This window comes from Amblyomma mixtum, chromosome 6 (assembly GCF_055824585.1).
Source record: "Amblyomma mixtum isolate Tamu chromosome 6, ASM5582458v1, whole genome shotgun sequence".
NCBI classification, from domain to species: Eukaryota; Metazoa; Arthropoda; class Arachnida; order Ixodida; family Ixodidae; genus Amblyomma; species Amblyomma mixtum.
The window spans coordinates 100,131,701-100,150,029 of NC_143017.1; the positions used below are offsets into that span (position 1 = coordinate 100,131,701).

General features: G+C 45.4%; 1 protein-coding gene across 2 annotated transcripts in view; it reads right to left on the minus strand.

Moving 5' to 3' along the window:
* The window catches only part of LOC149339849 (uncharacterized), a 33,693-nt gene extending 20,762 nt beyond the window's left edge, over positions 1-12,931 (minus strand). The window contains exons 1-2 of one of the 2 annotated variants that reach the window (XM_089548504.1): positions 12,704-12,931; positions 942-1,149 (exon numbers count right to left, since the gene is read on the minus strand). In XM_089548504.1, the coding sequence (XP_089404630.1) occupies positions 942-1,149; positions 12,704-12,817 (322 nt within the window). In that variant the 5' untranslated portion in view covers positions 12,818-12,931. The remainder of the gene's footprint in view (positions 1-941; positions 1,150-12,703) is intronic. The other variant, XM_089548505.1, reaches the window with a different exon arrangement.
* Between the last annotated feature and the right edge of the window lie 5,398 nt (positions 12,932-18,329).

The following is an 18,329-nucleotide window of genomic DNA, read 5'->3' on the forward strand; positions in this document are numbered from 1 at the left end:
CGGCTACGGAAGTACGCAGGAAAAGGCCTCGCTGTTCTGTCTGCCGAGCGACGCCGAGCAGCGTAAAATATGGAAGCGGGCGATACCCCGACAGGAAAGCGATGGCTTTAGCTTCGACTCCAAGTATGTACACCCCCCGTCAAAAATATACAGCCCAAGGGGTTTGCTTCGAAGCTGTTTAGCGTGGCTCCCTGGCACACTTAGCAGTCCAAATCTTGGGAGGATTGAGGACGCAATGCGATTCCTCTTTGGATAGATTAAGGTTGCTGACAATGCACAATGAGCCATGCTGCAGGCCACACAATCGATGAAAGCAAAGAATCGGCCGAGACAGGTGCAACCCAGACACATATAGATGTGTTACTGATCGCTACGCTACATAATCCAGAATGACGTTGCAGGCAAGTTGCGGCAAAAATGAATGCGAAGGCTGGACCAATGTACAAAAATCGCCTTTTTTGTAAAAAGCAACGAGAGAAAGTAAGCGCGTTAATTGTTTGCCAGAAAACAGCCGCTAACAAAGTTTACTAGCGGCCGTCGTCGATCGCACAGGGTTTTTAGTGTCTAGATGTTGCAGCCAAGCTTTCAGGCGGTAACCAATAAAGTAGCTTCCATCCTAGCCCAAATACCGATCCCCAGAAAGTACAACTACCAAGCGAAATATGAGCCTGTTGGCCGGAAAACAGCCGCTGCGAGCAGGGCTCGGGAAGCGACTCGTGCCCCCTCGCCCACAGCCGCGCCACTAGCGGCGCGCGCTGTCCCTATATGAAACTTTGGCCGGAGTTTCGTGACCAGAAAAAACATTGAAGGACTATGATATCACTATTCGGCTGAGCCAGGAGGCGCTAGTCAGCGGGATCGACGCTCGCGCAATGCCGTTCATGAACCTTTTGTTGCTTGATCGATCTGAGTAATGCTGTGTAATTGTGACCGGTACGCACCGACACCGAAGCCTGGACTCTCGTAGACGCAGGCGACGTTGGCGCACGCTGCTCCCAGGAACAGTGGCAGTAGCTGCAGCCGACTGGCGCTGAGCACCAGTATCTTGTCTCCCGGCCGGACGCCCAAACGGCACAGCGCTGTCCGGACGGCTTCCACTTGTTCGCTCACCTCCCCGAACGTGTGCCATTCGTGGCTCGTGCCATTGATCTGTCAGGCCGGGAAACGAGCTACAAGTCAGCAGCGCTCCACAGTGTTTGGTGGAGTACAGTCATGAAATTTATGAGCGTGAACACGGCAGCGCGTGGCAGATAGCCTCGAACCCTACTCGTGGCGGTACGCGGCGGCCGCCTTCATAAACAAAGTGGAAAGGGAGATGTGTCCTTCCTTCTGTACTGCCACTATCTCACGGAGTCGGGACCTTAAGTCAAGGTGTTACCACAGCTTTTAGTCCCTGCTCCTCCTTTGTAAGAAAGGAAAATAAACTTGAACTTGAACTTGGCTTGCCGGAGGCAGACAAGAAGCATAACCCTTTCCACCAGGTTGCTAAAAGCAGCCGCCGCGTATTGCCACAAGTAGGGCTCGAGGCTATCTGGCACGCGCTCCCGTGTTTACGCTCATAAATTTCATGACTGTACATAAAGATGCACAAAATATAATGCAGAAAGGAATGAAATAAAATGCCAAGATATCATGGCCAGCATTTTTGGGCAAAGGTTTTGAATATTGGCATACTGTAAGGTACTGTTATGTAAATATTGAAGGTAGTGATCTATTCTTATGACGCGTAGCAATATCTTTCTTTTATAGTGTTATAGTTACGACTGCCATAGAAAACAAATGAGTGATTTTGACGATGACAAGAGCATTAATAGCAAAAAAAAATGCAAGCGTGCCGACGGGAGATCTGCAGATGTACTGATGTCTAAAGGGAAATCTTACAATATATGAAAAAAAAAAATATGTTCATAAGTTCTTTGCAATCGAAAAATGCTTTTGTCTTGAATTGCTGGGTATGAGAGTGCGAGATTTTTAATTATTGGATAAAAAAAGGTATAGAGTGCCCAAAACTTTTCTCTCGTCTCAGGACAGGTATAGACGACAGGGGAAGCGATAACAACCTGGCCCTCCCAGATAGCATTCGCATTAGCTAGTAGGTGAACGCTCAGTTTTCGGTGACGACATACGACGCCGCTGGCGCTGCCATTTACCCTGGAGGACTTGTCACCACAACCGTGGCTGTAAAGAAAAAGGAGATGCACAACATTTACTTAGCAGCTCATGTAGTCCCAGAGAGAAGATTGAATACTTAATATCGAGACAAAAGGAAAATAAAGTTTAGAGTATATGCTGCTCATATTGGGGAGACGCTGATGAAAAAATAGTCTTTCCTTTTCTTTTTCATCTAAGGTGTTGGAATTTACCCGTTTTAAATTAGTACATATAGAATTACTGATACTCTACCACTTTATTTTACGGTTAAAATGGGCTTTTCATCCCCGCGATAGAGTAGTGATGCGGGAAGGGCCCCCCTTTCTTCACCTCTGCGCTTTAAGAACGTAAGTGGTAGGCCGCACAAGTAAATGACCTCCACCGGAGGGCCCTCCGTGCAAAGGTGAGGCCATTCAGTTACTCTTGCAAATGTGCATTCGCGCTCAACCTGCGTTATCTGGTGTTTGCATATACAAGCAGTAAACCGCTGCTATGTGTACTTCTGTACAAGAGCTCCTCAAGAAACGTTGTTTATGCAGAGTTCTGCGAGTAATAACAGTCTAGATATCGCCAGCAGCGAAGGAGGTTCGGCGCTGCACTTAATCCCTGAAGAATGCCAGGTTATCCAGGTTATCTTAGGCGATGTGCGTCTTCGGAACGGAGTGCTCATATTAGCAAGAGTACTTTGATATACTCAGGCTCAATGGAACTTCAATCCTCCTTGCTTTCTGACGCGGCGTTCGGTTTATAATTAAAAAGAACGTACAGACTGCGAAGGTGGCTCTGTGGGCCGGAGCTGTTCTGGCTTCCCCGACGCTTCACGAGGAACTTAATATCAGTCCGCGTTTCACGGCAAAGGGTTTCGAAGTTTTCATCGCAAGCAAGTTGAGTATGTGCTCCTGCTTGACACCAGTGTTCAAGATAATCGTGCCATGCACACTACCGAACCCAGCTGGATACAGTAAGACCTAGCCCGCGTAATACTTCACTAATGCATGCCCGGTTTGCAGAGAGATTTACGACGTCCTCCGCACGATTTGGAACTGCCCCGCGCAACTTGAAGCCCGTTTTTCTCGGGGCAGTGGGCTCACTGTACAGAGCTCACCCTTCAACGACAGCTGATCGACCAGTCCTGGAGGGCTTCCCGGGCAAACCACCCTCGAAGCTAAGAAAACTTTACTCTCTCTTTCCTCGTAACTTCGTTGCTTTGCTTCGGTACCTCATTGCTGCAATGCAGCTTGAAGTAAATGGCAAAGGTCTTATTACCAGAGAGTGCAGAAATGGCACACGGTGCGTGGGGTTACTATGGAAAGTTTCCAGAGAAGTGTGAAATATCTGCTTTTGTTTGTTTAAACTGAGTTAATACAGCTATCCACGAGAGCGGAGAGTAAAGTACTAATACGACTGTATCTGTCGTGGCTTACTTACGGGTGAGAATATGGGGTACTTTTCGTGCACGATAGGCTGTGACTTTAACGAACAGTGACATTTTAGAGTGACTTCAATTTTCTGTTACTGTCCTTTCTCTTTCTTTTTTTTTTATCCCCTCACTCCTTTCCCCCCGTGTAGGGTAGCAAACCGATTATTCTTTCGGTTAACCTCCCTGCCTTTCCTCTTCTACATCTTCCTCCTCCTTTACGGTTTCTAAATTCTTTGCGCATCCCTTACAAAAATGACTTTTGAGCTTCAGTTGACGCCTTGTTGAGCTCCTGTTGAATCAACTGGAAACCAACATGAACTCAATGTATGTTGAGCCTACTCAACACCTGCTACACGGAATTTTTATTGAGCGTAGTCAAGAGATTTACTGTTGAGCAATTTCTGTTGAATTTAAATTGAATAATCTCAAGGCAGCCGTTCCTAAGCCTAACTAAATGAAATAATTTCGACATGCATCGTATAAACAGAACCTGATCACATTACACATATTAAGAACATAGGCAGCACCCGTTAAAACTCTCATAAACCGCTCAAAGTCATTTTCTTGCATAGAAAAAAGTGCTAGTAGTGCAATATGCTCCTTCAGGCATACCTACTTTGGAGGATTCATATGTGCTCTCATAAAAAAGGGCGCTTAATTAACATGATGTAAAAAATAGCGCACAGGGAACACACGGGACGGAAAGTAAACGACGCAGACAAGCGCTAACTCGCAACTGAGGTTTATTGCTGACGCGCGCAATATAAGGTAGTCACTTTAAAAACATAAAACAAAAACAACCACAAACAGTCCCTCCAGGAAAGACCAAGTCAGAGGAAAAAATTGAAATTGAAGCATCAGGCGCACTCATCGCTGTGGAAGATCAGTTAAAAAACCATTATCAAAAAAGGAATTCAATGCAACGCTGAGGCTAAAAAATCGATTTCACAGTCTGCCAAGTTAACAGAGGGCTCACTGATACACGGATTCCGACATTTCCTAATATGGTATGCCTCCATTATCTCGCGTACACGCTGATCTCGATGTCTGAAAAGTATGACAGTACTAGAAAAAATCGGTTTACAAGTTTTCCCCTTCTGCTCTTCTTTTTTGCTACATTCCCGGCAATGCTCAGGAAGATTGCCATAATGATCTTTTAGGGAGTTACGGTGTTCACCAAGCCTAACGTTGAGGCATCGCCCCGTTTGTCCTACATAGACAGCTCCGCAGGACAACGGTAGTTTGTACACTACACCCAAGCTGCAGGGAACAAACGGGGCGCGGTGCCTAACGGTGCATCCGCGCTTTTTTCGCTTATCTCCAACACCTTCTTGCCTGTTCCGTATCTGAGAGCATAAACTGCTCAGCTTGCTTGGCCCGGAAAAAACCACCTGGACGCCGTAGCGGCTCCCTACCTTCTTTAACCCATGTGCCATTCTATGCACGTAGGGCACCACGCCGACTTTTTGCCGCTCCCTTCCAACGTCTTGGGATTTATGTGCACTTTTAATCCAGCGCACTAGTTTGCCGCACGTCATCGAGATGACATGCATGGGATACCCTGATTCCTTGAGCCTGTTCACCTGTGCAGAGACGCTCTTTTGGAAGGAGTGAATGCACGATTTGGTGATGGCTGCCTTAATGCAGGACGTCGCGATACCATTCTTCACGATTTTTGAGTGTCCCGAAGCAAAATTAAGAAGGGCCTTGGCAGAACGGGGGCTGTAAGTCCAGCAAATGTGATCCTTGCACATGGACAACGACAAGTCTAAGAACTGTAGCACCCCTTCTTTGGGTGACTCAACGGTGAAATTCATACCTGAGCTGCATTCTTTAAAAACGTTCAAAATGACAGGTATGCTATGAGTCAGATCACACTGATATGAAAACACTAGGTAGTCGTCAACATATCTGCAAATTTTTTTAACCAAACCTGGTGAATTAAGTTCAATGTTTCGGTCCACCTGTGCGAGGAAAATGTTACTAAGAATGGGGGCTACGCACGACCCGATGCAAACCCCTGTACGTTGAATGAACAAGCCTCCTTCCCATCCGATGACGGTTGAGGAAAGATAGAAAGAAAGAATTTCCATGAAGGACTCAACTGAAACACCGCATCTGCCCATAAAGGCGACTTCATCATTGTCATCCGTGATACACACTTTAACACTTTCCATTAATCCTTCATGAGGCATCGAATAATACAAATCTTCAACGTCTATGCTAAAAACACCACACTGACCAAGGTTCATGGTTCTCAGAAGGTTGACCACAGCGTCCGAACTAGGTATCACGAAGGGATCCTGGACAACCAACGACGTGAGATGTTCTTGCAGGTATAGGGCGACCAAGCGCTGCCAGGTATGACGCTCTGACACAATGGAACGAAAGGGCATGTCGGTTTTGTGCGTCTTTGCAGTGAAAAATGCCCTTTCGTTCCATTGTGTCAGAGCGTCATACCTGGCAGCGCTTGGTCGCCCTATACCTGCAAGAACATCTCACGTCGTTGGTTGTCCAGGATCCCTTCGTGATACCTAGTTCGGACGCTGTGGTCAACCTTCTGAGAACCATGAACCTTGGTCAGTGTGGTGTTTTTAGCATAGACGTTGAAGATTTGTATTATTCGATGCCTCATGAAGGATTAATGGAAAGTGTTAAAGTGTGTATCACGGATGACAATGATGAAGTCGCCTTTATGGGCAGATGCGGTGTTTCAGTTGAGTCCTTCATGGAAATTCTTTCTTTCTATCTTTCCTCAACCGTCATCGGATGGGAAGGAGGCTTGTTCATTCAACGTACAGGGGTTTGCATCGGTTCGTGCGTAGCCCCCATTCTTAGTAACATTTTCCTCGCACAGGTGGACCGAAACATTGAACTTAATTCACCAGGTTTGGTTAAAAAAAATTTGCAGATATGTTGACGACTACCTAGTGTTTTCATATCAGTGTGATCTGACTCATAGCATACCTGTCATTTTGAACGTTTTTAAAGAATGCAGCTCAGGTTTGAATTTCACCGTTGAGTCACCCAAAGAAGGGGTGCTACAGTTCTTAGACTTGTCGTTGTCCATGTGCAAGGATCACATTTGCTGGACTTACAGCCCCCGTTCTGCCAAGGCCCTTCTTAATTTTGCTTCGGGACACTCAAAAAATCGTGAAGAATGGTATCGCGACGTCCTGCATTAAGGCAGCCATCACCAAATCGTGCATTCACTCCTTCCAAAAGAGCGTCTCTGCACAGGTGAACAGGCTCAAGGAATCAGGGTATCCCATGCATGTCATCTCGATGACGTGCGGCAAACTAGTGCGCTGGATTAAAAGTGCACATAAATCCCAAGACGTTGGAAGGGAGCGGCAAAAAGTCGGCGTGGTGCCCTACGTGCATAGAATGGCACATGGGTTAAAGAAGGTAGGGAGCCGCTACGGCGTCCAGGTGGTTTTTTCCGGGCCAAGCAAGCTGAGCAGTTTATGCTCTCAGATACGGAACAGGCAAGAAGGTGTTGGAGATAAGCGAAAAAAGCGCGGATGCACCGTTAGGCACCGCGCCCCGTTTGTTCCCTGCAGCTTGGGTGTAGTGTACAAACTACCGTTGTCCTGCGGAGCTGTCTATGTAGGACAAACGGGGCGATGCCTCAACGTTAGGCTTGGTGAACACCGTAACTCCCTAAAAGATCATTATGGCAATCTTCCTGAGCATTGCCGGGAATGTAGCAAAAAAGAAGAGCAGAAGGGGAAAACTTGTAAACCGATTTTTTCTAGTACTGTCATACTTTTCAGACATCGAGATCAGCGTGTACGCGAGATAATGGAGGCATACCATATTAGGAAATGTCGGAATCCGTGTATCAGTGAGCCCTCTGTTAACTTGGCAGACTGTGAAATCGATTTTTTAGCCTCAGCGTTGCATTGAATTCCTTTTTTGATAATGGTTTTTTAACTGATCTTCCACAGCGATGAGTGCGCCTGATGCTTCAATTTCAATTTTTTCCTCTGACTTGGTCTTTCCAGGAGGGACTGTTTGTGGTTGTTTTTGTTTTATGTTTTTAAAGTGACTACCTTATATTGCGCGCGTCAGCAATAAACCTCAGTTGCGAGTTAGCGCTTGTCTGCGTCGTTTACTTTCCGTCCCGTGTGTTCCCTGTGCGCTATTTTTTACATCATGAACGTTATCCAACTTGCCCAACTTTCCGCTTCGCTTAATTAACGCTTTATTTATGTTGTATATGAATGAATCAAGGTCGTCAAATAATTGACCGTTGCATATGAACTTGATTACTTCTACTACACATAAAATAAATAAATATTAATAGTAATAACTGAAACAACTTTGCTGATCGGCAGGCCACAACCTGCGCAGGTCCGGACACCCCTGAGTAGGATTATATAAGGACGAAGCCGAGGTTGCAGTTAAGATCGTAAGATGAACTCTTAGTCAGTTCATTCTATAGCCTCGTGGGCAGTACTGTCCCATGCTCTTTATCTGATGGATGTGTAGGGCTAGAGTGTATGATGTATATATATTTATATACATACGTGTTTGTGCGTATATGTTAACGAGAAATTGCAGCAATAAATATCAATATACCGCCGAAAAGTGCATTGGTATTCGGTCCATCTGGCGCAATACGAATGTATTCCCAGGATTTTCTTGCTTTTTTACCCACCCAAGATTCAGAATGGCGTGTTGATTCACTCCCGTAATTCCAACGTGAATTCAACATGAACGCAAAGCAGAAATTTCATTGAGAATGCTCAACTCTAGCACAGTGGCCACTTTTCCAATGAGTTTCAACTCGGCCTCAATAATTCACCAACACTAGCCCATCCTGGTCACAACAAAAATTCAACATGGCGTGTTGAGTCTGCTCATGAGAACTTCAACACTGTCTCAAGAAGCATTTTTGTATGGGATTAAACGACACCGCAGTCCCGGCGTTCCAAACTGGAGCACACAGTCTTTTACTCCAAACTGACATTCCACTAGTTGAGGTGTTTCCCTCCCATAGTATCATTACAGCAAATTTATGCTTTGTCGCTAGCTTTGAAAAAGCCTAAATTTACGTGCCAGAGCTTTGAATAGCAATAATGGTCGAACGGGTTAGTTGGTAGTTCATATTTTGAAAGAAACAGCAGCGCACTCTTAAGACACGGACTGAGTAAGATAGGACGACACAGCGCTGACTTCACTGGGTTCTTTTATTGCAGAGAACATACGATATATAGGAAAAGTTAGTGGGAAAACATGGGGAACACCTGCTGGGCTTGCATGCGACAGGAAGTTATCAAAGAGGAAATAGACCGGAAATAACAGTGCTCTACCAGGGAACAGAGTGAAAAGGATGAGTAAATGGATGAAGCCGATAGGCAGTAACAGAGTAACAAATTGCAATATGTGATGAAAGCAAAATGCAAGTAAAATAGCCATAAAGACCGTTAAAAGCAGAATGAAAATAAAATTCATTGAAAGGCCGAGAAGCAGAATGAATTTAAAATGAAACAAAAAAGCCAAAAGGGCCGTTAAAAGCAGAAATACGAAAATAACCAGTGGGAAAAAGGCCAATAAGAGCTAGAAGCTGAAAAAAGAAACCCTAAACTTTGAAACTTCGAAATTAGTGTAGGAGAACTTTTACTTTCACAGCGATGAGGCAAAAGATTCGTTCACCGTTGTGGACACGACTTCTTGGGGCAACTTGTCTATTCATTTTTTGTTTTTAAATTATATTTTAAAGAAACCTGTTGTTCATTTTATTTATTTTACTTTGAAAATGTGGTCTGTTCTTGCCGGAATGCAGTCTGGCGGAAAGAAATATTGGTCAGGGTCAGTACCGGTATTGCAATGAAAAATGTTATGGAAGAATTTAAGCCTAAATAGGTATCAGCGTTTCTCAACTACGTTGCATCCTAAGGAATTCTTCTCTGATGATCACTCAAATTTATGGTGTTGTTATTCAATACAAAACGGACGGCTTAACTTCGAAAATTTTATTATTTATCAACATCATTTTGTCTTTTAGGGCCCCATACTGTGCACGCATACTCTAGTGTAGGCCTTACATTAATAGCATATAGAAATTCTTCACTATTTAAAGGGAAACACTTGGCATTAGAATGCAACATGTTTTTGCAGTTTGCAATTAATGTGTCTGTGCCACTGATCTCCACTAGGGGAGCTGGATGCCGCATCGGGCGCTCGAAAGTGAAGCCACCGGAAGTAAGCGGCCTTGTCCCGGAAGTCAGCCTTTGGCAGTGCATGAAATCGGACCTCAGCAGGGTTTTTCAGTTCCAGTTTTATTTTCCCACTTAGCATTTCATCTTTTCACCGTTCTCGTCTTTTTCCATGACAATGCCTTCCTGTTGCGCCGTCAACTGAGCGAGGAAACCAGCGGAATCTTCGGGAATGGCGTTTCAAAAATAAGGGCCCATTGCATCTCAATGGGACGACAGTAGCAGACGACAGGACGTCGCTACACACAGCAAGTATGGGACCTCGTCTGCTCAGCTCTGTGTCGTCCCGTCGCCAACACTGCTCTTTACTGTGATGCACGTTCCCGCTCTCAAGCCCAAGTTATGCCATCAGTGGGGGATACATTTAAGAAAGAATAGATGGAAACCTTCACCAGGCAGCTTACTTTGCAGCGACCATTTTACCGAATTATATTTAGACCGAACCGGAGCGAGGGCTAGGCTACTATCTGGTGAGGTGTCGATGGTGTTCGGTTGGTTCGCATTAGCGCCTCAAAAAGGTATGGTACTGCTTTTTCGACTGAGCGTGTCATGTACTGTTTCGTATATTGTAGCAAGTTACGCCTGAATGGGCTTTAATTCGTGGTGCTTGGTGCAGTTGACTTCTAACAGCGCTTCTCTTGCGCACTGCAGCATTCGTCTTTCTTGTCAGTCGTTCCTCTTGCGCTGTGCCTTTTCTTTGCAGCACGAAAATTCGGTTTTAAGATGGCCTAGCCTCATCGTCATTCCACTACTTTTCCTTCACGATCGGAAGACAAGAACCAGGCAAGAACGTAGTGTTTAATGCACGTACCCCTTTGCCGAGGCAGTGTGAGACCTGCATGCCTGTTTTCTTCGGTTTCTCTGAAATTACAGGGTTCTGCACACAATGCTCACATTTCTCGCATTCAGCTTGCTTGTTCCTTTCATATAACAGCAGAAATTACACGAGAACAACGCAAAAAACTGAGAACGAAAGGGTGAAAAACGCGGCTTTTTGCATTGAAATACACAGCAGACACCCGACTTCCGGGACAAGCAGTCCAACTTCCGGTGGCTTCACTCGCGCTCGTCTCGGAAAGCGGGAATGCGGCATCCAGCCACCTAGTGGAGATCAGTGGTCTGTGCTAAGAAAGTTCACTGGATAAATAACTCCAAGATATTTGTGTTGAGTGACGGATAATAAATTCACAGTATTATTGTTATAATAAAAATTATGGAGTAACTTTTCTTTTTGCAAACACTTAAGAGCACATTCATGGAGCTATATATTCACATTAAAATATTTCCAACTTAGCTCAATGGCAGAGAGCAAGATTTCATGCGCGTGTTCGTCCGGTCGTTTACAGAACAGAGCTACTTCGCAAGCACATCACTTTCGTGAAGGTCTATTCAGGCTATACGAGTGCCGCGAGAGACTTCCGCGGGGCAAGTTATACGACGAACTGCTCTTGAAAACCCAAATTAGGGAGGAAAATTAGTGGGATATTCATTCATTCATTCATTCATTCATTCATTCATTCATTCATTCATTCATTCATTCATTCATTCATTCATTCATTCATTCATTCATTCATTCATTCATTCATTCATTGATACTGTCAGCCTTTTTCAGGCTATTACAGGAGTGGGAAACCTAATAAATTCACATTAAAAACAAGGTACATTTCACAACTGCGATATCGACACAAAAAACAAAGGAAAAATCAAACAGTAGATAAGAATAGCGCATGCAAGTGCTGAGGCAAAACTATTACATTGGTGTACTACGGTCCAGGTAAGATTTCAGGCATTCTAGAAAGGCGTCGAGGGAGTTAATATTTACAATGGACTCTGGCAGCATGTTCCATTCTTTAATAACACGAGGAAAAAAACTGTACTTAAAACAATGTCAATACAAGAATGGAGAGGCCGCTTACTGAGTTTCCAAAAAAAGGGGAAAGAGAACAGGTGGGAAGATTAACCAGAGTTGCTCCTCTGGGAAGAGCGAGAAGGGGTAAAAAAGGCTGTAATAAGTAAGTATTCTTAGTGGTCCATGTACCTTGAACCTTCATGCTCTTCTTGTACAGAAAACTATTTAGTTTTCTTAAGCTCGGAACTACTCGAGTATTAACGCCTCTATTGCGCGTCATCTGGCGTACAAACAAAATGAGTGTCCAAGAAAAATTTAAAAACACTTGTGCGGTCTCATCCATAGAACCCTGTCTTCTTGCGAGCAAAATTCCATCACACTGCGCCTTTCTGATGCCGTGCAGGTGTTATTGGCATATAATTTCTATTATACTTCATGGATAACCAAACATGCTGATTTAAATAGAGATATTCTAGTTTACATTGACAAATACTTATTTCCAATTAGGACATATAAGTGCTTCTTGTGACCTGGGGTTTTGACAGAAAAAACTTCAAGGCTTCAAGTTACCCTCGACGAGCTCGTACTGGAATGCGCATGGTGCTCTTGGAGCGTCCTACTCTGAAATAAGTCGTGAGGCCTTGCCTCCATGAGCACGGAATCTTGGTCTCGAACATTCTACAAGAGTACTGACAATTAACAGAGGTCGGGGGGTGCATTCCAACTTGCTTTGCAGAGAGGACAACAAGAGATACTTCTGGAACCCTTAGAAAGGGAAGCTGTCTTATGTTGAATTCGATAATGCTACTGAAAGTTGGGGTGCCAGTCATTTCAAGCGGACAGTAAACCCTGAGTCACCGGGCCTGAAAATTCAGTTCAGTAGAATTTGGTGCTGGGGCTAGTTGGTCATTCGTTATTTAAAGATTGGATGTGGCGCTGGTAGGAAGGCCACAGAGAGAGGATTTCTTTGTTGTGTTGTCCTCTCTCTGTAGTCTGCCTAATGGCGCTACATCCAATCTTTAAATAAGTTAAGTTCAAGCCTACGAGTACAGCACCCACCCATTTTGATTTAGCGTGGCGTCGCAGGTGTTGTAGAATGTACTCCCCGAAGTTCCTTCTGGTGTCTAGCGGGTGTTCCTTCGAGTCCATACGGCTTTTGAGCGGAGAGCCCATCTTTGAGGACCAGCTGCGTTCGGAGCCAGTAGCGGCGGCCACTTGTGGGCAAAGGCACGAAGGCGACGACGCTTCTGCGTGTTCTGGGACTCGATAACTGCGGGTACAGAGTACCAACCCCCTCTGCTTCCTCGCGGAGAGCGGAGATTAGCTTTGTGAACCAATAAACCCTGGCTGATGCCCTTATTGACGTCGTTTTTGTCCTCGGCTCCCATCTGTCTTTACAGCGGAAACGATTCTAGGAACCTTCATGGGTCCAGAGAGAGGAGTAAACGGCGATATCTCTTGCAAACGCTCGCCCACAAGCACACAAAAAGATGCGACTGGTACAGTGTTGCTGCGTGGTTTAAACGCAGCGCAAAAGACCACGGCATAGGAAGAATAGAAAACTGGGCGAGTTAGTACTACTCATTCTCGTTAACAGAGCTTGAAGCGAAAGATATGGACAGGCAGATTATGCGACGCTAGCGCCGACCATTCATAAATGTATATTTTACTACGGTTATGCTGTATACACTGAGGTGTCTACATCATGCCCTTAGGTGTGGGTTCTGGCGCTGGTGTACGCTACATGGGCTCAGTGGTGTACATATGACAAAGCAGTGACGTCCGAACACGGATATAAGCAGCGTGAAATATCGTAGACACGTGTAAACCTGCGTACCACGCTTATTTGACCAATCTACGGTTTACGCAGAGACAGGGCAAACATGCCGCAGTTTTTTCTTGCCTTTCTTTCATTCAGTATCAACTAGCCCTTTATCTCACTATTGCTCTCCAGTAAACGAGCGCCAAAAGAACAAAGAGGCTTAACGTAGCATTAAGAGTAAAATATGATAGCTTGACACGTCACATGTGTCCCTCTCGGTTGTTCAGTGTTCGTAGGCCACGTTTAATTGATGACTCTTGGTAAATGTTTGTCGCCTATTCTGCAGGATGAGGTGGTGTCACAAGGCCTATAAACTATCTCGGTGAACGAACGCTTGTCAGTGGTAGACGTGGCGTGTCCGGCTCGCGATGTGAAGGACTGCAGTTTGTCCGCTTGAACACCACTTTTGTCTTCAGCGAGAAAGGAAGGAAGGAAAAAACTTTATTGTTCATAAATTTAAAGTGTTCTTGACCCTTACGGGTCACTGGGCGCCGTGGTTGATCCTTGGTCCAGGATGCCGCACTTGACTGCTGCCATCGTGGCTCGGCGTAAGTGCTCGTGCGATGACGTCACGACTACTTTCGCGGCGCGCATGGACGCCGACGGCTCTTCTAGAGAACTGGATCTCGGATTCTACCGTATTAAAACAATAGGGAGCCCGCAGAAAGCTTGCCGCCTCCTCCACGGAACGTAACAGACTCGTACAGAATCGTAAAGGCTGCTTAATTCATAACCATTGTTTGGGCCGACAGCTTTGTGGAAGCAATCACAGTTTCCGTCTTCTCAATTCTAACTACACAAAAACTGTACACATACTAATTGCAGACATACCAGATGCACACTACGAGCGCAGGCAGCGGCAGGCGGAGTTTCAGAGCGATTATGAGTCTAGGGGGGGGGGGGGGGGGGGGACGTAATAATGCAAGTGCAGTTTGTGTGCGGCAGTGAGGTCGGTTTGAAATGATCGCCGAGCGCTGGGAGGTAGTAGGCACGTTTTTAATCCATGCTTATGTTAGTACATAAGACTATTAACATTCATTGAGGTAAGGGTGGGGAAGGCGCTATATAAACCATTTATAGCAGAAAGAATAGATGCAAAGAAAGATACATTTTGAAAAAATAAAGGGGTACGAAATTATTCGGAGTTAAGAATAGGCACAGCGTTGCATGGCAGCTAGTTAAGAAGGTCATGGGTTAAAAAATCAGGTGACATGTGAACAAGTTTGTTCTGAAAAACTAAAAATACTTTCAATAGGTGATCAGTTTACTTATTTGGGAGATATATGCGAGTTCAAAGCTAGAAGTGCTAAGAAATCAAAGCCAAGACTAAAGCGGGCGCTTAAGTAACTTACATTTGAGTAATCAGAGAGCACTGCATTTCAATGCCAGTTGTATACAAATTCTATTCCAATTCTATCTGATTTCCATTTTAATTATATTGCAATTTTATTTCGATTTTGTTCCAATTCTATGCTTACTCTATTACAATTTTATTACAATTCTTTTTTACTCCTCTGCACGACTAATATTGCTTAAGATTTCGTATTTTCCCGCCTTTGATGAAATCACGTCGTTCTGAGCAAATGAGAGCTCTGTAACGCCAACGCTTTTTGGGCGACGCCTGGCTTTCGTGTCGATGAGTATCTATTGCTTTCGCATAAACAATCTTTCCTCAGTTTTGTTCCAGCAGCCAGCAGCGGCGCCGCAGCTGCAAACAGCAGGAAATGAATTGATTACAAGTTATGCTAAACAGAACAGCCCTAGGCCTCGGTTTTGAACCAGGGAGTTAATTCTTATGCTTTTGTTTCTGTGCTACGGTTGACAGCGCAACTCTTCACTTGTGACATGACATCATACACCCAAAGTCGGTATTTCATACGGGTATCAACGTGAAAACGCCCTTAATTTCGATGCGATACCATATCTGAATTTCAGGCAGCACAGAAGCCGTGGGGCAGTGAAACGACGTCTCGCTCACATGTATGAGGAGTGCGAGATGGTCGTCGCTTAGTTACCGACGAGTGAGGGCAAAAAGAAAAAAAATGGCCTGATTAGCTCTGCTTTTCTGTAGTGATAGCGGTAGTGGTCGCCCCGTGGACGCCATGTTTATTGCGCGATATGTGTGGTTATATTGCCAGCGGGTTGATTAGACTCATTACACCGCAGACGACATCCAGACTCTATACTGCGTTAGGGTCTGTAAAGATAAAACTCCCCTCCAGCCCCCCGGGTGGAGAGTAGTCTCGAACGGGGTTGTTATGACATCTTCAAAGCGCTCATGCGAGTGCGTATTGCAGGAGAAAGGACACATAAGACGTTCACATGCTCTCCTGACAGACAGATATGCTCTCTTGAACTAACCTTTATTTCATTAGGTCTGGAAAAGGAAAAGGGAACATGAACAAGGAAACAAGGAAAAGGGAACATGAACTGAAGGAAGTGATGGGCAAACGCACGCCGGGGCGTTCTATAGCCCATAGCCAAAGGCGTTCGTCAGACCGACAAATGTGGCGCTGAGAAAACGCAAAAGTGGTTCCAGGTCCTCGCAAGCTGACGTCGATAGTCAAAAGCGGTTCGCTGAGACAATGAACGGTCGTCCACTCCTACCTGTGCTGCGGAGCGTCACCTCTTTTATCAGAAGTGCCGGAAACAGTAAGCCTACCGCAGAGAACACATGTGGCGCTGTCAGTCATCGTTATGCGTATGCAATGAGCACACCGTCATTAGTGCTGCATGATAATGACATGTCATTTTTGGAAAAGATTGATTTCCATGAGACGAGTTGTATGGCTGTACTTAAACTTCGTTTTTTTTTTGAATAAAGTATCACCCTGTCGTGCTTGTTCACTATCTTCGCTCCCGTCTTGCTCGTGCTGCAAAATTGACATTGATTTGCCATTAGCTGTGTGATGGCCATCACAGTGTGATGGCCGAAAAACCTCGGCGTGAACTGACAAGATCGATCACAGCAGCGGCTGGCTCTTGTAGCAACCACGGCAGGTGACATGGTTATTCCCACGGCTCCCTCCTGTACTCTAGAAAAGGTGATTTCCCTCTCTCCCCTATGCCACCTGCCAATCGTGGCAGGTGGCCCTTCCGTGTGACACCGCCGATGGCTGTGGGGACTTGGGGTCTCATGCTATCGCGTAACAAATTTTCATTCCTTCTTGGCGTCGAGAGTAGAAGTAAGCATTGAATGCATTGGAGGAGAGACGTTGCAGGTAGTCGGCATTAGCCAGGGCATTTGCCTGCAGAACGCGCTCTCGTTTTCGCCCATTACGAGGAAAGCAGGCGTCCAGTGTGTGTGTGTGTGCTCGGAGATGGTACAGAAAATCCCACCAATGCCAAGAAAAATAGGGTGGCGCCATCAAGCAGCTATAGAAAACACACAGCAAGACGTGCGCCGTAATTTCAGACAGTCGAATGCATGTTCGTTCTTCTGTATATAGAGCATATTGGCTGACGTCAATGCGGCGAAAGTTTTCCCTACTACATTCGTATCAAAATTGCGAGGACGAGGAAGAGGCCTAGTTGGTTGTGCATGATGCTTATTACGCGCTAAACATTACGAGAAGAACGCAGATGAAAGGAAGGACACCTACAGGACGGAATGCCAACTGACAACTGTTTCCTAAGTAACGAAGGTTTCCATTCTTATACAGAGAAAGACATCTGCCTCGCGTGCCAAGACTTTTGGGGACACATCTACATGCTTGCCCCCCGGTACTGCGTTCCACCGTCCAGTGCTGGTTCCACAGGCCAGTAGATGACGTCGGTATCGCACTCCACAAAGCGCTTCTCGTGCTTGGTGGTGCAAATGGGGACACGGATGCCTCACCTTCACTGTTCGCTTTTCCTACAGTCGTGACAGTTTTTTAGGGACTGTGAACAGTATTAGCACAGCGTGTCTGCCCGCAATTTTCCTTACGCCGTGGAATACTGTATGTATGTAGGGGAGGACATCTTCCTCTGCCAGCGCGGCAGGTGAAGTGCATAATTGCTTGCTTAAGGTATTTAATGCCAATTCAATGCCTACCGCTTTACTAACTTGCGTAAGATAAATACTGGTTGGCTCGGGGAGTTAGCGGAAGCCCCGAGAGGCGTGAATTCTGTCGGTCGCTGTCCTGTTCTAGTAGTTCCGAGAGTGCCAGAAAAAGCACCTCCTGCTTACAGGCGTGTATTCGAGTGCCAGTTCATTTTAATATGCCAGCGTGGCAGGTGAAGTGCAGTCTTATTTGTTTAAGGTGCGTAATGCTGACTCAATGCCTGCCCCTTTGCTAACTTTACTTACGGAGTTGTATAATGTACATTACTTAAAGGGCAACCGAAGCGCTTTTACAAGTCGATGAGTTTAAGGTCGCCGAATGCGTGAAATGTACTGGTAAAGCCTGCGAAATCGTTTTGCTCTAGCATTTGAAATGGTGGCGTAATCACCGAATAAAGTCGTCGTCGGCGTTCAGTGAAGTGCACAGCTACGAGCAGAGGCCCCGATAATGACGTCCCATATGATGGCACTACGTTTCCAGCCAAAAAACGGTTATTCCATGAAAGAAAACCAACGCCATCGAAGGTAAGGCTCACAATGCATTATTTGGCGCCATCTGAAGACGCACAGCAGCATGCAGGCGTGAGCAGCGGACACTGAAATTTTGGCAACAATGACGTCACTGCCGAGTTTCCTCGCACTCCTCCAACGTAGTGAGGAGAAGCCTAAACATCGTAGCGGTTTTAATCGACGATTATGTCACCATTTTAAATGATATTGCAAAAATACTTTGCATGGTTTGTCTAGAAGCTTGATAGATTCGAATTATTGAATAACCTCGAATTCTCAGAAACCGTTTCAGCTTCTCTTTAAAGACA